Source organism: Candoia aspera, chromosome 9, assembly GCF_035149785.1.
Source record: "Candoia aspera isolate rCanAsp1 chromosome 9, rCanAsp1.hap2, whole genome shotgun sequence".
NCBI lineage: Eukaryota > Metazoa > Chordata > Lepidosauria > Squamata > Boidae > Candoia > Candoia aspera.
The window spans coordinates 17,445,416-17,467,882 of record NC_086161.1 but is presented as its reverse complement, the minus strand read 5'-3'; the positions used below and the strand labels follow the sequence as shown (position 1 = coordinate 17,467,882).

The following is a 22,467-nucleotide window of genomic DNA, read 5'->3' as shown; positions in this document are numbered from 1 at the left end:
GAGGAAGAGCCACAGCCTAGACAACAGTCTGATAAGAGAATTCTGAGTTCAAAGGAGGGATGGGGGTGGAGTAAGCATCTCAGAAGGGACCCTCCCTCATTCTCAGGAAAGTAAAGAGAGGGCTGGGTGGAAGTGCTTTCAGACTTGCAAGATTCTATTACTGTAACCTTACAATAAAGGTAGTGTTAGTACTCATGATTTTGGTTTCCTGTCTGGACTACCTTGAAGGGCTGACAGACTTGACCCTCCCTTGTTCTCATGAAGATAAAGGAGCATATTCAGACTTGCAAGGTTCTGTTATTGTAACCTTATAATAAAAGTAACATTAGCTTTCATAACTTTGGTTTCCTAGTCTGGTATACCTCAAAGGCTGACATTCTAGGGGCAATTCAAGATGGATATATATGGTTGGATATATTGTAAGTTGCCCAAAGTCTTTTTGGAGTTGGGCAGCCTTAACAAATCCAATCAATCAATCAATCATCAATTTTGCTGAACAAGAAATGATAAAATAGACCTTATAGACAATTAACTTTGTTTGGGACTACAGTATTGCTGGATAGTAATGAGTAGCCCTTAGAGAACGATCTTGGTCATCCAGAAAGGAACTGATGAATAATATCTTGTAATGTAGAACTTTTGCTGTCATTCTGCTCCCACTTGATGTCTCAGAAGGGCTAAAATGGTCTAATGTAGAAGTTTACACGGTCAAGGACAAATCCTGGAGACCACTAGTTTTATTCTTCCCTTGAATCAGATTGGCACACTGGTGTTCAATATAGCTTTAGATGTGGCTTTGGACAGAAAAAAATGGTCACAGAAAAGCCAAAAAAAAAAAAAAAACTTGTAAAAGGGTTAGGCAAGGGCGATCAGATAATCACAGGTGCTAGTCAAGAGATGCTTTCCACAGGGTGATATTTTGCCTGGAGGGTGCATGCATTCATTTAGAGGACAACTGCTGCAGTCACTCTACAGCAATAAACTGGTCTACACCTATATTTCCCAAGAGGTTTCCAAATATTCATAGTTTAATTTGTTTGAATAGAACAAGCTACAATCCCATCTCCAAAGATGGCTTCCAGAAGACTATCAGGAAATCTCAGACTTGTAGTGTAGATGGGAAGTTGGACAAACATCCCATAAGGAAGCAAACCACTTCTGTACAGCTTCCAAGAAAACCGCAGGAACATTCCATGGAGTCACCAGGAGGTGAACTCAACTCAAAGGAGTCTTTATTTATCCAAATGGTAGGTAACGCGGTGGCGCTGCGGGTTAAACCGCTGAGCTGTCGATCGGAAGGTCGGCGGTTCGAAACCGCGCGGCGGGGTGAGCTCCCGTTGCTAGTCCCAGCTCCTGCACACCAAGCAGTTCGAAAACATGCAAATGTGAGTAGATTAATTGGTACCGCTTCGGCGGGAAGGTAACGGCGTTCCGTGAGTCATGCTGGCCACATGACCCGGAAGTGTCCTATGGACAACGCCGGCTCCAAGGCTTAGAAACGGAGATGAGCACCGCCCCCTAGAGTCGGACTCGACTGGACTTTACGTCAAGGGAAACCTTTACCTTTACCTTAGGTAACTTGCCACTGCAAAAAGTCCATCTTGCCTCACTTGATCTTTGTGACATCAAGGCAGTAAGGGAAATTCAAAATGGGAGGCAGTTTGCAATGCTGTGCCCACCATTAATAGGGCCAGCAGGGGTATCAGGGAGTACTTTGCCAAAGAGAGTACACAACAACTTCTGATCCATGTCAGTTTTTTTAACTTTGTTGGAAATCCATTTCATTGCATTTCTCCATTCATCCGCTTTTCTTTTTTTAAAATAAATTGGCATGAAAATGGTAGTAAACTTTAGATTTCTGAATTTTTGCACAAGATACCTATTTCCCAATGACTTATTTTCTTCAGCTGCAAAATTCTAAGAATATGTGAAACCTAAAATGGTTTATCTTTTAAAAAAAAAAAAAAAAAAATCGAAGTACTGCATCTCACAATTCAGAGAAGTGCAAAAACTAAAGGATAATTCCAGGAGGTGCAAACTGTAAATGATCATAGCATAGTGAACAAAAACCCTTCGCATTGCAACTTTGCTGTGCTGGAGTGTGGAGTCAAACCCGGTGCCAATTCAGCATTTTATCTGGCCCCAGTTCTTCCCATCTGGCTGTCTTTAGCAAAACAGAATGGAAGTACCCTACCCAGTCATAACAGGCTTTGGTGACATGGACTTTGATTTATTTTAATGGAATAATGATAGCCAGTTTAAAGACTGTTGGATAGAATCAAATGGGGGTTGAATGGGAAAGACTTAGACCTAAGAATTTCAACTTTGCTATACTTAGAATAATTTTTGCTGCCTATTGGGAACCATTCTGGATTGCTTAAGGAGTTTAATAATACACATTTCAACTGCCATAGAATCTATTTCCCTTTTGGGAGCGGAGCGGAGAAGTTGTGCCAGTAATCGTGGAATTTGTCAGAATCCTCTTGAGATCTTATATATCACTATCTGCCATTTCTCTTGTTCATTCCGAGCCTAATAGTTGAAGTAAGTTACATGTCTTGGATCAAGCTACAGGGATTATAAACTGGGGAAGCTTTTTTTAAAAAAGGAAAGGAAAAGACAACCTAACGATCTAAATGCACATATTTAACCAAGAATATCTAATGGGAATATCCAGATTTGTAATTCAGGGACACAATCTGGCTACTATTCAGTATTAATTTTGAAGAAGACTATCCTAAACACATGTTTATTTCATGGTGGTAGCCTGTAAGGGTAGGCCATACAGGATATAAGAATCAAAGGTATTTATTTATACATCTTAAAATTCTGGCCATCAGGCTTTCTAAAACTCTAAAATAAATGGGAACTGTTTCTAAGCCTAATTCAGGTTGTTGCATTTTTATTATAAAATGCTAACAGTCTGGGATTAAGGACAACTTTAATCTTAACTTGACCATGCAAATCAGAAACAGTATTGAATGCCACAGTGGATGAGGACAGAAGGCAAGATTTTTTCAGTGTGGCTTCCAGGTGCTGGAGTGTTTATGCCAGTGAGGTCAACCTAGTTTCCTCATTGCTGGCTTTTCAGTGCATTGTAAAAAAAAAAAAATCAACAATCAATGTGATTGCAGTGAGGAACAAACCGCATCTTGGTTCATTCAATGTCATTCAATTATATTCAGCTTCACCTCTCATCTCTTACTCTTTATCTGCTGTGATTTTGCTGCTGATGGTGACAGATCTCCTTCCTGAAGGCTCAAGATCTCTTCCAAATATAACTGTAAAAATCGGTATAGCTAAACTGCCAGTTGTAAATTAGACTAAGTGTATAGCACACTTTCAATTTACCAGACTAACAAGGGGGAACATGTGTCTGTTAAAGCCAAATATCCCTTAAATCTGAATGGGATTTTATACATGGATATTTTACACATTTTACACATGCATATACAATAATGGCGGGGACGCGGTGGCGCTGCGGGTTAAACCGCTGAGCTGTCGATCGGAAGGTCGGCGGTTCGAAACCGCGCGGCGGGGTGAGCTCCCGTTGCTCGTCCCAGCTCCTGCACACCAAGCAGTTCGAAAACATGCAAATGTGAGTAGATTAATTGGTACCGCTTCGGCGGGAAGGTAACGGCGTTCCGTGAGTCATGCTGGCCACATGACCCGGAAGTGTCCTATGGACAACGCCGGCTCCAAGGCTTTGAAACGGAGATGAGCACCGCCCCCTAGAGTCGGACACGACTGGACTTTACGTCAAGGGAAACCTTTACCTTTACCTATACAATAATGGCAAGCAGGATTTTACACATGTACAGAAGTATGTAGTATATGGACAGATTTTAGCCTATTGCATCTGAATCTGCTGAACAGAAGTCCATGAAACCAATGGCTTACTGGGGTTAAAAAAGAAAGATGTCATCTAAATCCCCTCTTCTCCCCCAAACAAAATCAGAAGCAGCGAAATACTTTCACCAATCTGTCAGTCACTTCCTATTCCAACTCTCAACAAAGATTTTTCTAACTGAATAAGCCACCAAAGGGTTCCTTCCACCCTACTGGGAGAGAGAAAAGAAGCTCAGCATGATAACCACTGCTTGGCACCCTGATCAGTCTGTTGACTGTCAGCCATGCAACCTTGATGCATGGCTTGCAGATCTTTAACTGGAGCAATGCTAGCATGGCATCCTTTGCCATAACCTATTAGAAGTACCCATTACAGAGAACATATGTGTACAGATAACAGCTCCCACTGTGACATTTAGATGTACCCTTGGAATTTATCTTTAATTGTTATAGTTGTCTTTTTTTTTAACAGTTTATGGCTCTTTCTTCAAACAAGCTATCTTGGTGCTGCTCTTGTTCAGCTAATGCCTAATCAGTTGGAACATGAAATGAATATTGGATTTGGTATTAAATATTGAAGCACCCTCCTCAGATCTTCAGCAGCTGAATCATGAACTCCTGAAATCCCTGCCTTGCCATCTACAACTGCTCGCTAATAGGAACACTAGAGGCAGGCCTTTGTGGCAGGCTCCCTTGGGTGATTCTGATGGGAGCCGAGTTTCCACCCCGATATGGCTATCAGTTTCCCTGAGCTCTGTCGCTGATCAGATTAAATCATGCATCAAAAACTTTAATCGATCTCTATCGCTGGTCAGAGACAATAGCTCCAAATATGACAGAAATAAATCTTTGCTAAGAGCTGAGAAATTGAAGATTTCTATTGGCCTGATTTCAGAACACATTTGCTCAGGAGTAAGCAAGAACTGAGCATGGATTTAGCAATAGCCCATTTGCACTAGGGCTACCCTTGGATTTCAGTTTGGAATTACTCAGCCTTGCTTCTAAAGGGAAGTGACACATTAGGAATGCTCCATTATTCCATTTTTCCCACCTTACCACAAAGTTAGCAGAATTACATGAATTTGCAGTTTGTTATAATTTGGCCCCTTCAGTTCATCTTACTTTCCTATTCCACATGAACAGTGTGTAGAAGCACAGTAATGAAACCCTGACTAGATTGTGTGAGGATGGCATGAAAGATTTTGGATGTAATATTTCACCAAGTGTACATGTGGTATTTTTCAGGATACATCCTTCTGTGCAAGGATAAAACACTGTAAAACGAAAGCAGACTTGACTTGACTTTAAGGATGGTTCTAGCAAGATTCTTTATGTGATATGCTGGGTACATTCAAGTAAAACACTGCATCAAAAAGAAATTGATATGGTCATACATATAATAATATCAGCTAGTAAACCGCACCTATCCTGGCCTTTTCTGAATAGTTGGTGTTCAAGGATAACCTATATGATTTAATGTCACATTATATTTTAGCAGATGTTTGCCCTCTGTCTTGCACTAGTTAAGGATGGGTAAGGCAACAGCCACACAATAAAAATGTGCAAGTCAAACAGCTTTAGAATCATTGGGACCTATATACATTTGAGCATTATGTCACGTGAGAAGAAATTAAAAATCTAAATACTGTGTGGGGATAAGAGTCATCTTACATTTGCTAAGATGAACAGAAGATCCTGTTGACAATGAACAAAGCTGGGAGGTGCAAGTGGCTGAAAAATGTTGAAAAATGTGGATGTCTTTGAAGATTAGCCTTCACTTGGGAAGGGCTGTTTGCCTGGTGAACTTAACCCTTCTGTAACCAGAACTTCTGTTTCCTTTCTGTCTTTCCTTGTTCATATATCTCTCTCCCTCATTTTCCCTCCATCCAATTTTTGCTCCCCTTTCTCTTCCCTTTCTCCTCCCTTACCACTGCATCTATTCCTGACCCTCATCACATATTCCTCTGTTCTCCTTTTTTTCAGTGTTAGTGATGAAAGGAGAAAGAGGAATGTGTGATTGCATGTGTATCTGTTTGTTTCTATGTATGACAGTGGTTTGTATGAGCAAGAGAGAAGGGCTGGTATATGCAGATGAATTAATTTTTTAAATTGAGTTTTTATTTTACAGGCAATGATTTAATTTTATATATGGGGCTCTTATTTTACAGGCAATGAATTAATTTTATAATGGTTACTTTATTTTACAGGTAATTAAATTGCTCCCATCTCCTTGGGAGGGACATGGGCGGTGATAAAGTTTGATAAATAAATAAAATTAATTAATTTTAACCAGTGGTCATTAATTAAATTATTATTTTTTGTCCTGCCCATGCCCTTTCCTGGAGCACAGTTTCATACATATGCACACACAAATGCATCTCAGGCACATTCAGAAAGGGAGAAATCCCTAGAATGGATTTCATCTGGAATAACAATTTTCAGTTAACAAGATGAGGAAGCTGGGCATTTCCCAGGATATTTTCCCTACATTTATGGTGTATTTTTCCTTCTATTTTCCTTCTGAGATGGGAGCAACATCTTCACTTCAGGACCTTCATCCTTTCTCGTAAATATGGCATTACCCACCCTGCCAATTTAATATTCCTATGGCAATTTTGCAAGAAGTGTGTGGCATGTTTTCCAAGATAAGATAGGGTTAGGTTTGTAGAGAAAAACAGTCTCCTGCTTCGGGCAAAAAACCAAAACGAAAACCAAAACAGAATAATGAGTAGCTTCTTCCTTTAAAACACACCATCATCGTTAATAATGTAATCTATAGCTTGTTTTAAAAAAAAAGCATACTGTCATTATAATAGGTTCTGAACATTGCTAATACAGTGAACAGAGGAGAAAAACAACACACTGAGTTAATTGTGCAGCTTGGAAGTTCTTCTATTGTTTTGTGTCTTTCTTTAAAGCATTCTGCTACCAGCCAGAAAGAGCTGGGGGAATTGGTTACACCAGGTGCAGCTGTATTTAATAGTTGTGTTTATCACTTTGCTTGTCATGATCTACTTAGACAGAGAGACTGAGAAATTGCTTGATTTTACCCTTGCTAATTTTATGAAGCATCTTTTAGCATACAGCAGCAAAACAACTTTTTTCCTCTCTCTCCTTGGGTGAACCTGAAAAAGAATCTCTACCAATTTTCTTGCCTGTGTTCCTCTGTAGGGCCAAACAGCAGCAGTAGATTGAAAAACATCAACAATCCACTGTCCTGCATTTTCATTATTGTCTGGTTTTCAGATTGGATAGTTGCTCTGGTAAACATCTCCATTAAGTAGTACAGCCAGTTTTATGTGGGGCTACACTTACATTTGGTCTGAAAGCTGCAACTGGTTAAAACCTAAAGCAACCAGGATTCCTTACATACAAATTACGAGTTTTGCAACCATTGCACTGGCGGTCTATGAGCTGCCAAGTTGGTTTAAGGTTTTTATTCTGTCCATATAGACAATTTGGGACCAAGATTCTTGGTGGAATGCCCTTATGGTTAAAGATTTGGCAATCACTAATGTCCTCCAAATTTCTCACTGGAGGAGAAAAAAGTCTGCTTTCTGCTTACCAATAGGAATATTGATCTCATGGGAGATCCACATTTGATTTTCCATAAGGTTGATATTTCTCTGTTCAGCCCCCTACACACATCCAAATGTGGGGGTTCTGCTTTCACTTCTGGTATCTCAGAATCAGGGCGAGGATCTGGCCTTTCACTTTACAACCATTTATCTATTTGTTTTCAATTCTTGACTTCCCTCATTTCTATTAAAGCTCAAGAGATCCCATGAGAAGTGTATTCCCCCACCCCACCCCATCCCAATGTAAGTCATCAGGGAGATTGCAGAGCATGTGTTATAGGAAACAACCCCATCAGTAGAATGTCCCCAATATCACAAATAAAGTTCAAAAAATACCACCTATAGAAATTCAATATATAGAAATTCCTGTATATTGGATAGGAATAACCTATAGAAATTCAGGAAAGGAAAGCAGAAACTGTTTTTACAGGGTAAGAAAACTTTTGAGAATTTGGAAGGCAATTTAATTAATGGACTAATTAATGGAAAGCTCAAAAACAGGACAGGAAAGTCCTCATGATTTTGTCTCCAGAAATTGATACTGAGAGGCGATTTGCCTTGGAAAAACAGAATAGGGTTTTTCAACAAGGATATCACATTCACAAAGAAAAACTGTAACTCTCTTCAGACATTATTTGAATGCATGGAGTGTGAAAAGCACACTACAAAAATATCAGAAAAAAGCAAAACATGTAAAAAAATACTGATTATTAATTCTAGAAATGAAACCCCAGTTTTTAACCCTCAGTAATTTAGGAGGGGGAGAAAAATGAAGTCCTCCCACAGCCTGGACTTTGCAATGTGATATTTTCACATACCTGTATAAATAAATCTACCAGGAGCTCCTTTGCAAAATTGTTTGGATTTGTACGATAATGTTACTTCAACCACGCCAGGGATATGACGAGGGGGCGTTTGGACACGGATGGCATGTGGGGTGATCAGCTGAGAAAATAAAAAGAGAAAACATGTTGGGATAGTTAGGACAATTGGGATTTTGCCAGAAAAGTAGCACCTATGCTCAATGTGCGCTGGTTGATGAATCCATAAGTAAAAATTCAGTAAAAGTGAACTTTCCCAATATTTTATAAAGTACTGAGTTATTTGGGTCAGTTCCAGATAAGTGTCTCAGGTCAAAAATTAAACAGGAGAAGGTTTGGCTGGTATAGAAAATCCCAGACTGGTTAGATTGGGAAATAAATAAACAAACAAAATCCAAGGAGAAGGTAGGAAGGAGAAGGAGTCATCAGTGACAAACCACTTCCATAGTGTTGCCAAGAAAATTGCCTGATTCTGTCCATGTCATCAACAGGAACCAGGCTTGACTTGAAGACATCTTTACCTGATTAACTGTGAAGGGCTTGGAAACAGTTATTCAGACCTTGGTTATATCCTGATTTAGTTTTACATTGTGCTCTGTGTACCACCTTCCTTGAAGAGTCTCTGGAAACAATGATCGCCCGAAGTTATACTGTCAACTGGTGGGTGACGCTGGTCTATCATATAATGCCTGAACTGCAGGGCCTACACTGGTGCTATAGGCATAATTCAAGGTACTTAACATTTAAAGCCCTTAAATGGCCCAAACTCTGATTATCTTGAGAGATTAATTCATTCATTATGAATCTGCCCAGGCATTAAAATCAAGAAAAGCCCTTGTAAAAATATATTCACTTTTAGAAGCCCATTTTTTTAGAAAGTGGGAGAGAGACTTTTCCTTGCATTTCCATCAACCTATAGAATACACTGCTTTGTGACTCCTCTTTAGAACATCTGTTAAGGCACATCTCTCTTGCTAAGCCTTTATAGGTTTAACGTTTAGCTATTTGTGTTTTAATTGCTTTGGTTTTATCGGTTGAATTTGTGGGGGGCTTGGGTGGTGGCGGTGATGGTCTGTTTCTTTGTTTTTGCCTGTTTCTTAGATAAAGAGGTAAGCCATTCTGAGTGCTTCATTGGAATAGAAAGATAAGATATAAAAATCTTAAATAAATAAATAAACCTAAAAATAGTGTCTGTGTGTATATGTGAGTGTATACTCTTACACACACAGAGAGAGAGATGAGTACAATCTGTGTTGCTTTTGTTTGTTTTGTTTTGTTATGTTTTGTTTTTTGTCATGTCAGAAGCACCTACCAAGGCACTTCAGTGTTGAAAGGATTTGCCGGTGATATCACCATTGCCTGGGAGACGCCCAAGGGGGTTCCTTTCATGTCCTTGTTATTTTTCCACTGAAGTGGTACCTGTTCATCTACTTGCATTTGCATGCTTTCAAACTGCTAGGTTAGCAGGAGCTGGGACAAGTTGATGGGAGCTCACTCCACCATGCGGCTCACGCTCTTGGAATTTGGACTGCTGAGCTGCCAACCTTAATGGTCCTCTGACTCAGCAACTTAACCACTGAGCCACTGCAGCCCCTTTACAATCTGTGGTTTCAGATTAGAAATATTTCTTCCCTCATTCTGGGGTTCTAACTTACTTGCTCTATTTCCCAAAGAGGAATTCACTTAATTTGGAATACCACCTGATTTTTCTTTTGAATTTTATGTAGCACATTAGAAATGGATATCTTATTGTTTTTTATTTATTGAGACCTCTGCCACTTTAGGAATTATTCCTTCAGCTAGAATCTCTCTGTTTTTGTGAACTGCGCTTTATCCATGCACAGAAGTGCATGCCTACATGTAAAAGACAATACATGGGTGTATGTGTGTGTCCTATCTGCAATCACATCACCATTGTTTTTCATTGTTTTATGGAAGATGGTAATAAATCTGAATGAAAGAAAGCTGTGGTCAGTTGTACAATATAATGTATAACTATGTAGAATTATACAGGGACGCGGTGGCGCTGCGGGTTAAACCGCTGAGCTGTCGATCGGAAGGTCGGCGGTTCGAAACCGCGCGGCGGAGTGAGCTCCTGTTGCTCGTCCCAGCTCCTGCACACCAAGCAGTTCGAAAACATGCAAATGTGAGTAGATTAATTGGTACCGCTTCGGCGGGAAGGTAACGGCGTTCCGTGAGTCATGCTGGCCACATGACCCGGAAGTGTCCTATGGACAACGCCGGCTCCAAGGCTTTGAAACGGAGATGAGCACCGCCCCCTAGAGTCGGACACGACTGGACTTTACGTCAAGGGAAACCTTTACCTTTACCTTTATGTAGAATTATACTCAAATTAAAGCAGAAACAGAGCAATGGAGAATATTATGAATCTTTGCTATCCTTTGATATTACCATTTGCATCTTACTTTCTGAGAAATGATTAGAGCAAATCCAAACTACCTGGACTGTTCAAGGATAGTCTGATAAAATGCAACTAGAAAGCAAGCTTGCCTACCTCACTCCATACAAGCATGGTCCCAAATACGACTTGTAGCCCATCAAAAAAGTTGTCCCCTATAATGATGACCATGGCTCCACCAGTGGTCCAGCCTTCACTTGGACTAATAGCTTTGATGCATGGAGTGGCTAAAGACAGAAGTTACAAGAAAAAGAAAAGAAGGGACAATAGAGTTAGATTTCTGATGAAGCTCATATGAAGACTTCCTTTGATGGCTGTACAGCTCCCAATTTCTCAGCTATTGTTTTTTTCCCTACAGAACAGCAATGTAGCACAAGGCACAATGATATTCCCTTATGGGAATTGTGGAAACATAATATTAAGTACAAATTATTAAAAAAAAAAACAACCTCAAAACTCATGAGATCACCCAACCTCATGAGCATCCTGAATTCATGAATTGTATCTGATGAGATTTAGGTGAGAATTCCAAAATCTTACAATATATGGTGATCCATTAACATTTCAGCTATTTAGATTCATTTTCATCATCATTAGTGGATGTCTGAATTATCACACTCAATTGCACTGGGCACCTGAAGAGGCTGCTGTCCTTTCTCTTCCCAGAAGATCTCAGTCAGGAAGCTCTTTCCCAAACAAGCTTATTCAAGTCTGTTTAGCAGTGGTTTGCCAAAGGCAGAGAGAAATGACAAAGTGAGTGTCTAAAACAGATGCCAAAAAGACCTTTTTCACCCCATACTCTCTTGTTTCTGGATAATTTTGGAAAATTCCTTTGCCTTTCAGTGACATCCATCTTCTATGCTCTCAAGCTTCTAGGACAATTCCACATGACGATTTTCAATTGGTTTCTATGGTTCCCCACCTTCTCCCCACCTTCTCCAGTCTGGGAATTGAGGTCTGGAGAGATACTGAAGAGTCACAGCACATGTTTAGCTCTCTCACCGGAACTAAGACATTAGCTTATCACACAAAATACAAAGCAAGGTTTGCTTAACCATATTTACTGAAAGAACCACAAAGGTCTGGGTTCATACAACACATTAAACCATAAACAAGCAATTAGAGTGTTCTATGTATCCAGGGAGAAAGAAATCAGGTAAATTGGGATGCTAAATGATGATGTTGATGATAATTCCCTGCATTTAATTCCTCTGAGAGCTCAAGATGATGTACATGGGAAGGATTCATGGAATTTTGCTCCCAGTGAAATCCCTATGAAGGTGATGATGATGAGAGAGAGAGAGGGAGACTGGCCCAAACTCTTGCACTGAATTCCCTGGACTAGGGACTTGATGGTGGATCTCACCAGTCCAAATTCTACACCTGAATCACTATATTACACTGATTCTGCATAAGTGTTATCCCAAGGTTTACTGGGAAGAAGGAACTGAATGCCTGTTAAATCATTTGAATTACTTGAAAGTGTAAATTACAGCTGATAAAGCATTTTTAAACGTTACTTCAACACTGGCAATGATATATTGCCTTGCATTCTCAGCCTGTTAGCTTAGGACAGAGGTGAACAACCCAAAGCCTCACGACTGCATGTGCCCCATGAAAGCCTTCTTCGTGGTGGCCCCAGAGACCTCTAAAAGTTGCTACGAAATTGTAATCTTCTAATGTGACCAAGTGGAGAAATGATTAAGCATGACAAGGGACATTTCATTTTTGTTCTGGCTCTGATTTTTTGAAGTGCAGCCACCCATTGCCAAATGTGGCTCACAGCCCCTTGAAAGCTGCACAGCCCTTCCCAGAGGGAACACCAGCCCTTTCTAGTAAGCCATTTCTCCTAGACTAGCTGTGTTGCAAAAGTTAGTGAGGTATAAGCCAGGAAATTCAATCTGGCAGGTGGGGTATGCTACGGGTCCCATCAGCCAGGGAATGCCAGTTGGCGGAAACTAGAAGGCGTGCCTTCTTTTCCATAGCGCCTGCCCTCTGGAACATTCTCCTTCCAGAAATTAGGATGTCCTCAACCCTGTTGGCATTTTGTAAGGCTGTGAAGACCTATGTGCTCGGGCCTGGGGCCCCAAGCATGTGAATGGTCCCATTTCTTGGTTATATTAACATCCATACATTGCTTACTTAGAAGCCATCTATACTTATTTTGTATTTTAATCGTTTTAATTGTAATGGTTTTAATTATTCTATAGTTTTATTGTTGTAAGCCGCCCAGAGTCACTTGCTGAGAAGGGTGGCTATGGAAATCGAATAAATAAATAAACAAACAAACAAACAAACTGGTTTGCATTGGGCCAGGTCAAAATCTGTGCATGCCTGTCTTGTGGGAACAAAAGAAGCAAACAATTCAGAGAGAGACAGTTGCAATGAAATATGAATTCACTCAGTGGTAAATCACATGTATTCAATATATAGAAATTCCCAAGTTTTTTCATCGTTTCTTGAGTAAAGGATCTTAGGTAGCCAGAGTGAGAATTCCACCTGTGTCTCTGGAGAGTGACTGCCACTCAAATCACTCAGTGCTTGATAAGATGCATCACTGCTCTTGAACTGGAATAAAGTCATGATCAGCAAAAATAAAGAACTCTAACCAGTAGCAAATCATGACTGCAGTACTTCCTAATTTCATATGAAACATTTACAGTAATTTCCTTTTTTTAGCTGCTTGCACATTTCAAAAAGGCATGGGTGTCTTCCAGGGGGAAATTCCTCCCAAAGTAGCTGATATCACAACATTATGGTACAAGTCATCAATCATGAATCCTTCCCTCAATCAAGAAAATAAAAATGTTTTTAAAAGGAGAGAGAATGCCAATAAAAGAGCAGCAGTTTTTAAAACTTAGCTTGAAATGAAAGGGAGAAAAGGTTTCAGAAATACTTTGAGATTCAGTAAAATAAAGGTCACACCTACTTTCTGATACATATCATTTTTTCTTCAAAAATGAATTCTATCATAAGTTTTAGAATGACAGCTTTAAGCAACCAACTGCTCAAATTTTGATACTTTCCAAAAGGAGCTTTTTTAAAGGATGGCTTGTTTTTGCTTCCATCATATTTTGATTTTATTTTATTTTTAAAAAACTGTATATCACTTTGAGAGTCCCACTGGACTGAAAAACAATATATAAATACTTTTAATAAAATGAAATGAATAAAATATTCATGCTTGGGATGCATAAAATCAGTAAATAATCCAGCTGTTTTGGCTCATGATTTTTCTAAAATTCTGTACCATAGGCCAAGGTCAACACCCTAAACACCAAAAATAGTTTCTTCTGCCTCTGCTGTTAATATCTTCTCCATCCATATTCTATTAAATCAAAGAGACCAACAGAAGTTTACATGAAAGCTAATCATGGAGAGGAAAGAAGTGCCCAGAGAGTTTTTTTGTCTCTCAGAATATTAGAACTGAATATACCCATGTGTATTAAATGGAGAGAGATTCAACACAGAGCCTTCTTTAAATAATGTATAGATAAACTATGGAATTTGTTGTCATGAGATGCGATGATAGCCACCAACTGAGATGCTTAGGAAAATTCATGGAGGACCTTTCTATCAATGGCTACTAGCCTTGAGGGCTATTTACTGACTCTAGAATCACAAGCAGCAGACTTTAATTACTAGCTCCTATGGAGTGGCAGTGGATGAGGCCTATATCCATCCTTGCTGTTGACCCCTTCCCACAACATGCTTAACTGGGACAATTAGGGGTTTAATATCCTCAAAGGCTCACAGTTAACCCCAAACAGGCCAAGTCACATGCAAGATGAAACTAATTCCACTCATCCAGTTGTCACATGGAACATTTAAATCCTAGATGCAGAGGAAGAATGGTTGAAAAAGTAAACTCCTCCATTATCGAATTCATTTTTAAGACCTAGCAGCTTAGGACACATCATGCTATAGCTGTGAGCCTGATGTCATTAAACCTTTCCAGTCCCCTGCTGGTGCAAAAGCTTATGAGATATCAGACATTTCCTGGAGGTTACAGTCAGGGATGGACGATGTATTCCCAGAATGGGAATTTTGACTTCTTTTGATTGTATACTGCCTGAACCATTAGTATGGAGAACTTGCTGAGATAGGAAACAAAAAATATAACAGTCCTCATGTACAACAAAAGTGCAACAAAATTAAACTAATCATAATGCATGGTTGTCCATGGAAAGGGGGCCAATGATGTCATGTACTGTATATGATGCTGTCATCACGCAAATAAACAGTGTATGCATTTATATCAGACATCACGACACAAGTATATAACTGTACTTTGCACAACGACTTGATGTCCTCATATCCTCCTTTTTGATGTTATGGTGGCTTATTGCAGGTGCCAGCACCACAATCTTGCAATTAATAGGTCTAGCTGCAAAATTTAAATCGAAGCCACAGAGGCAATCCATTTAGGATGAAAATAAATGATAAATGAATGCAACCTTTTTCTTCATGATTGCAGTCTTGGTGGAAGAAAACCTCAAAGTTCTTTTTAGTTATTTTAGTTTTTCAGGGACACACTTTGACCTGTTCGATACATATGCTAACCCATAAAATAATTTGCCTCATTTTGGTTTAGTACTTCATGTGAACTCAGCTACTGTGGTTTGCGAACTACGGTTGATGGCTATGTAAAAAGGCAGTCATGGTAGCTAATTAAGTAAACTATGATTATACAAACCATGGCCAGTGTGATGTGCAAACCCAGTTATTAACTGCAGTTACATAATTAACATCACTTCCAGTTTTCCCTTGAGAAGAATACATAGTTTTCCTGTTTCCTTCGCTCCTTTTCTGTCCTTTTTCCTTAGTAAGCTCTTCCCCATGATTTAAAAACAAAAATCTATTGTCAGTCTCTTTGGGTAGACCCATAGTTCATTTGTTATCATGGGACAGATCCCTGAATTGTTTTGATTAAATAGAAATATTTCTTTTTCTTCTGGAGCTGGGTGTTGAAATCAAGGGTTTTACTGATGGCTTGAATACACTGAAAATCCTCCCATTTTATCCCAATTTAACTCATGTTAAGCACGCCTGGTTTTTATAAGATAGGGTAAATCTCCCACCTTGCCCCCCCCCTTTCCCATACATTCAAGGCCTCTGGACTATACATCCCATCAAGATCCCAATATGGTTTTCCAGTCCATAACCAAAGTCAATCCATCACTCGATTCCCAATGTTGACAAGGTCAAAGGTGGAAGAGAGCTTTGGCAGAGCTCCAGAACTACAAGACTCCTTTGAACAGCCAGTCAATCACATTCAATCAGTCAAGGAAAAACTGGAAGGTTTCGTCGGCTTAGAAGCTTGGGAGTTTTCTTCTACCATTTCACTGCCCGCTGGGGGAGAATTAACACTGCTCTGAATTCTTCACTGATTCAATCATTTTCTTCCAGTTCATTAATTCTCCTCTAGGTTGAGGCAGGGCACATTTTAACAGGAGGGGTGGGGGGAAATGCAACAAAACAAGTCTAATGAAATAATAGACCAACTTGTCTCTTCTCATAACGTCACAAAGCCTTCTCACTTTCACTCACTACGCAGAAAGGGCCGAGAGGGGCTTCTCTAGGCTTTAAAAAAAAAAAAAAACTGGTGCCAGACTGGGGCTTGGAGAAGATGGAGGCGATTATCCAATTTGAAGCTTAGCAGATCCAACGATTTGTAATTGCTTGAAAATACAGCCTGCAGACGATGGCGATGCCTCGCTTAGCCAAACAAACGAAAATCAATTAGTGTCAGTTTCCCTTCTGCGCATTGTTATGTTTCGCGCCATTTGTTTAAGCGAGTGGCTGACACTTTTTCATACACATCTTGCACTGGTCCCATTTCTGTTTAACTAAGATGTCATGCAGCTTGATTTGCTCAGAGATCAAGTCCAGCCCAGCTGAGCAAAAAGTCTGATGTGTCCTGGCAGAATACTAAGCACGTCGCCTCTTGGCTCTTCCAACTTCAAGGAGCTGGGAGGGGAGGGGGCAGGAAAAAATGCAGGGGCAACCCAGGCTTCCTTGGCAGAATGGCTGTTGCAAGTTCAGAGGCCACTGATTTCATTTGCAAGAAATATCTCCTTAAGTGAGCAAGATAACGCTCAAGCAGATGGATCTTAGCCACGGCCAACGAGCCACGGCCAATGAGCTACATCCTTGCTGCCAAAGTACACAGTCGAATGCAGAAGAAGAAGCTTGCAAAGTGAAGGGATAGAAAGAACTGGGTCACTGGTGAATATATCTCCACCACTCTTGGGCAATTATGAGGAACTGGGTCAGGGACGTGAGATTTCTTTCCTTGACCCTCAAATGTGCAGGATTGAACTAGCAGGTCTGCAGAGAGGTTGTGATTGTATTCGGCTGGATACAGACACTGCCTTATTCCAGTCCTTGCCTGATATTGCCCAGTATAACAGAGACAAAAATTAGACTCAGTTATAAATGCTGTGTTGTTCACCATTTTCACAAGTCATGGGGTGGGGTGTGTGGAATGTCCCACTCCCTTTTTTTTTTTTTTTTAATCCATTCAGTTGTGTCTGATTCTCAGCGACTACCTGGACAAGTCCCTGCAGTTTTCTTGGCAAGGTTTTTTGGAAGTGGTTTGCCATTGCCTCCTTCCTAGGGCTGAGAGAGAGGGACTGGGCCAAGGTCATCCAGCTGGCTTTGTGGCTCAGGCGGAACTAGAACTTCCAGTCCCCAGTTCCTAGCCTGATGCCTTAACTACAAGGCTACCTCTACAAGGCTCTCTCCTTGTGCTATACATGACTCTTCTGGCTCTTCCTTCCCTAGTTTAAATGAGGGGAGATTATGCTGATTTTATGTGAGAAAAATGCAGTTGTTGTCATATACAGATTCCTGTTTTCAGTAGTAACTTTTCTGATAGGTCAAAGCGAGTGTGGGGAACCTGGGGTCTTCCAGGCCACCTCTAACTTCACTGTCAAATCTCATGTGGATGTGGTAGCACATAAGTACTGAGATATAAGCTCAAACAGACTTGATGTAGCTTTAAAAGCAAAAGAAACACCCCTCCTTACAAAACAGAAAAAAATATCTGTCCATGTGTTTGGTATGACCACAAAAGTCTGTCTGTCCCTAACTGATGCAATTGTGGTGCTAATCCCAGGGGACATAAAGATACTGACTTCACCCATTATGCTAAGCCATAATAGGGTGTGTTTGATTTCAACTTAGTGCGATGTGTGAGCCCGGCCACTTCAATTTGCAAATCACAATTTAGGGCCTCACACCAACTGCAAACATGGCTTATTCAACAAACTGCAGACTGGCTTATCTGACACATTGTGATTCATTAAGCCATGGGATGTATGAATCTAGCCATTGTGTTTTCTAAATCATGGTTTAAAACTTAACATCATGTTTGAACTAGGCCGCTATGGCTTGTTCAACAAATTCATGGTCTGGCCTGTGGAATGCACACAACTCTCCAAGTACTTTTCTTATGGTCTGCAGCACTGCTCAGGAAAGAGCAAACTCTGAGTAGCATGCATCTCTCGGCTGGTTAGGATGACACCAAAAGGAAGCTGCATGGCCCATCTCAGGAGGTACAAGATGTGAGAGGAGAGCAAACATGATTTACAGAGACAAGGAGGGAGAGAAAGGAGGGTGCCTGCTCAGATTCAGCCTAGAACTGATAATAAGGCACTCTTGATGAGAGAGAAGGATAGAAATGTATTCAAATATACTTTCAAAGGACATCCTACAGTCTTCATATTACGATGTGTGAAAAACAAGTATGAGGTATACAACTTGTCCTATTTTGGCCTTTGGGAGGACATGGCAAGTGACTGGCCAAAAATAGTAGATGAGGCCAGGACAGAAACTAAATTCCATTTGATCTCACTGATCTTAAAATGTGTTCAAATTAAATACAATTAAAATGATTATTCTCCAGTCATATATGTAAATAATTTTTCCCTTTGGGAGGGAACCTTTATCCTGGAGGAAGCCAGGTATGTAAAAATATTGGGGTAGAGGCTTATAGTTAAAACTCATACCACCCAACTAGTTATTTTGCATTCTTATGAAGGTGACCTATTTTATTGGGTGATTTCTTCCACCATCACCCCAAAGACCATTGAAAGAATCATACCTTCTGAAGGGTCAAGTCTCCTTGCTCTCCGCCCATGTTTGGAATTGTTGTGAACAAACATATTGTCTGATACCGCCAGGACATGCCCGTCAACATTCACTGTTGTTGATAACACAACCTGAATGTTAAAAAAGCAGAAAAGAGAAAGGCAGACAAATTACTTCTCCATGATCCATGTTTCATTACCTAGACAGGTTTAAGCCCACATTCTTTTTTTTCTTTTTTTCTTTTTTTCTTTTTTTCTTTTTTTCTTTTTTTTTTCTTTTTTCTTTTTTGTAAGAGTAAATCCAGTCCTAACAGGATTAACCTTCTATAAGGGAGGAAAAATAGCTTTTCTATTTTGATTAAGATCGTAGCAGGAATACATAGTTGACCAAGACCAGATATGAATCAACAGTTTGATTGTGACAGCTGAATTGATTCAATTTGGATTGTCCATTCAAACAACCAAATAGACATGATTTGATTTGGTTCATCAGTTCCTGCAAAAATCCAGCTGTATCACCAACACAACTTGAAGGGACCTAATTTAATTCAATATGCCAGACCAGTTTAGTGATTCAGTTTTAAGATTTAGTGCAATGATTGACTGAATTGTCTTTAAACCAAATATTTGAGTCAAATCTTCACATAGGACAACTAAGCCAGTACTAAACATCACATCCTAAGGACTTAACAAGCTTTTATGCTTTGGTACAACAGATGCTGAAGATGGTGGACAGCTCTTCCTAAGTTTCTTAGCAGACAGTGTCTCCAACTTTCTTTCAAAAAGCTGTGAAGAGGTGGAAGGGGAATATCCCAGTGTGGTGCAATGATAAAGGTGGTGACATAGGACCAAGGAGACCAATGTTAAATGACCTTCAGCCTTCAAGAACAGAGGAAAAATAGGAGAAAGGGTTGCTCTATCTGCCACCATGAGCTCCTGGTGGAAAGATGGTACATAAACATAACAAATACTGTAAATGACAAAGCATGCACATATGCCAGTCATTTTACCCCAAATGCTCAAATAACATGGTTATGAAAATATTGGCTGAATTAAGAGAAGGGTGACTCTTCCTCTAGGCTCCAGTCATTCTAGTGAGCCTTCCAGGAGCAAATTCACTGAGTGTACATTATCCATGTGTTTCTCCTGTCTGAGATGAAATTGTCAAAGGCAAGAGGGAAGGTCATTTATTGCCAGGGCATCTCCGCTTTGGAATATCTTTCCCAATGATATTTATCAACCACCCCCACTATCTTTAGTCATTGAACAAATTCATCCATTCTTCTTCGTCTTCCTCCTCCTGCTGCTCCTCCTCCTCCTCCTTAGTTGGATACGGTCATTTCTTTATTCAAAGTTGCTTCCATAATGACCTTCTGAAAACAATGTGACTCAAAAAAAGAGGAATGGAGAGAAGCAAAACAGGTCGCCTTGATAGAAAGCGGTAATGGTGTATGGATCTGATCAAAACACCCTTCCGAGAGATGTACTGCTTAAATGCAGAATGGAAACAGCTCAAAGACAGGAAGAAGAAGCACTGATCTCACTGCTGGGCTAACACAGGAGTTGCGCTTCCCATCTTTCCCTCTCCTGCTGTCGGATGGAGCAGCTGCAAGATTACGAGTGGGGGAGAAGCAGGGTTGGCTTCTCAAAAGAGCAGGTACCGTCCCTGTCTTCCTTCTCTTCTTTTCCTGAGACCTGATGGAGTGGCTGAAGAATGTGTTTTGGTGGTTTTCATGCCCTAAGTTTTCTCCTTGCTTTGCGTTTTACTGAGTGATTTATTTTCCTCTCTGCCTACTTTGCTCTGTACTCTATTTTAATCACACTAAATAAAATGCTGTTAAAAAAAAATAATCAAGATACTTTTATGCCTGGGACAAAGGGCTAGAGGTTGCTGCTTCCAAAAATCTGAAAGCTGAATATTTCTTTAGCATTGGTGATGGGATTGGGTCTTTCTCAACACTTGAGGCAGCACTGCAGGCTAGTTTAGGAGGCTCAGGACAGACTGGGTGGCATCCATGGTTAGTCTTCTACAACTTAGAGCAGTAGAGCATGCTGGCTGGGGAATTCTGGGAGTTGAAGTCCACACATCTTAACGTTGCCAAGGTTGAGAAACACTGGCTTAGAGGAAAAGCCTAGGAGCTCTGGAGGAACAGCTGGGAAAGAAGCAGCCATGCTATTCCCCCACATCTGCCATTTTAAGCAATTGCCAAATATGCAGAATGGTAGAGCTGGTCCTGTGCAATGCTTTAAACATCTCCAACTTTTTAAAGAAAAGGAAAGGCATACACTGCACATACAGGCAGTCCTCCACTTACGACCACAATTGGGACTGGAACTTCTGTTGCTAAGCAAGGTAGTTGTTAAGGAAGTCATGCCTGATTTTATCACCTTGTTTTCTGTGGTCGTTAAGTGAATTACCATGGTCGTTAAGCAAATCCAGCTTCCCCCATTGACTTTGCTTGTCAGAAGCTGGCTGGGAAGGTTGCAAATGGCGAGCACATGACCTTGGAATGCTGCGACTGTCATAGGTGCGAGTCGGTTGCCAAGCGCCTGAATTTTGATCACATGACTGCAGGGATGTTGTGACAGTCGTAAGTGTGAGGACCAGTCATAAGTCACTTTTTTCAGCACCATCGTAACTTTGAAGGGTCACTAAACAAATGGTCATAAATCGAGGACTACCTGTATGCTCATCCCTGACCAATTTGTGTTGATGTCTCAGCTTGGATTAAGAAACCCTTCTTCCTCTTTGAGAACCAATGGCAGTAATTGCCTATTTCTTCACCCTTTTATACAAATACAATCTAACAATTAATTGCTATCTCTGCCAAATAAGTTTTATTGAAGCTAGTACTGTAGTGCTGGGAAAGATGCAGGACAAAAAAATCTCCACCAAAGCTTCCTGCATACCGAAAACCACCAGGGCTAGAAACCAGGAGATTGAGAGTTCTAGTCCCACCTTAGGCACAAAGCCGACTGGGTATCTTGGGACCAGTCACTCTCTCTCAGTTCTAGGAAGGAGGCCATGGCAAACCATTTCCAAAAATGTTGTCAAGGAAGGATGGAAGGATGGATGGAAGAAAGGAAGGGTTCCAAGTTGGTGGCCATCATTACATCTTGCTGTTGTGAATTCCACAGGCTAATTGCTTCCTTTTAACTAGAGTTCTCCACCATTAATTTCCTTTTAATCTGGCCTGAATGTCCTCTCATTCAAAAAACTGGCTGCCACTAAGTGTTTAATTGAAGCATCTTGTCTCTGACCCATCATACAATATTAAAGAGAGAAAAAGAGGCATGAAGGAACCAACCCATGCAAACTTGTAGCACGCTTTATGTACTTGGCAAAATATAAATCTCTTAGAAATAAAATAAAAGCCCCACTTCAAAGTTAAGAGCAGGCAAGACAAACTCCAAAATCCAGGGAGTAGTATGGATAAGGAAAACATTGGAAACATCCTCCGATTCAGGACCCTCCAATTCAGCAGAACTTGGACATTTTAATCCTGGGCTTTATTTCATGTTTGCGACAAGGGAAAGTAGGATAGGAGTCTATGTTCAAATGACAGAGAGAAAGGAATAAAAACTTGACAAGGTGCGAGGAGGGTATCCTTAATCCTAGATGCCTCATTCTAAAGGTGTCTTTAACAGCTAATAAATTCTCTCCTTTCCTTCCCGTTTTCCCCCATTCTTTTTTTTGGGGGGGGGGG

The 22,467-nt window shown here is 40.4% G+C and overlaps 1 protein-coding gene across 1 annotated transcript in view; it reads right to left on the bottom strand.

Annotated features, from left to right (window-relative positions):
• Positions 1-22,467, bottom strand: part of EBF2 (EBF transcription factor 2) — a 233,625-nt gene that overhangs the window by 29,132 nt on the left and 182,026 nt on the right. Inside the window, exons 8-10 of the mRNA XM_063311109.1 lie at positions 18,775-18,892; positions 10,764-10,894; positions 8,246-8,372 (exon numbers count right to left, since the gene is read on the bottom strand). Of these exons, the coding sequence (XP_063167179.1) occupies positions 8,246-8,372; positions 10,764-10,894; positions 18,775-18,892 (376 nt within the window). The remainder of the gene's footprint in view (positions 1-8,245; positions 8,373-10,763; positions 10,895-18,774; positions 18,893-22,467) is intronic.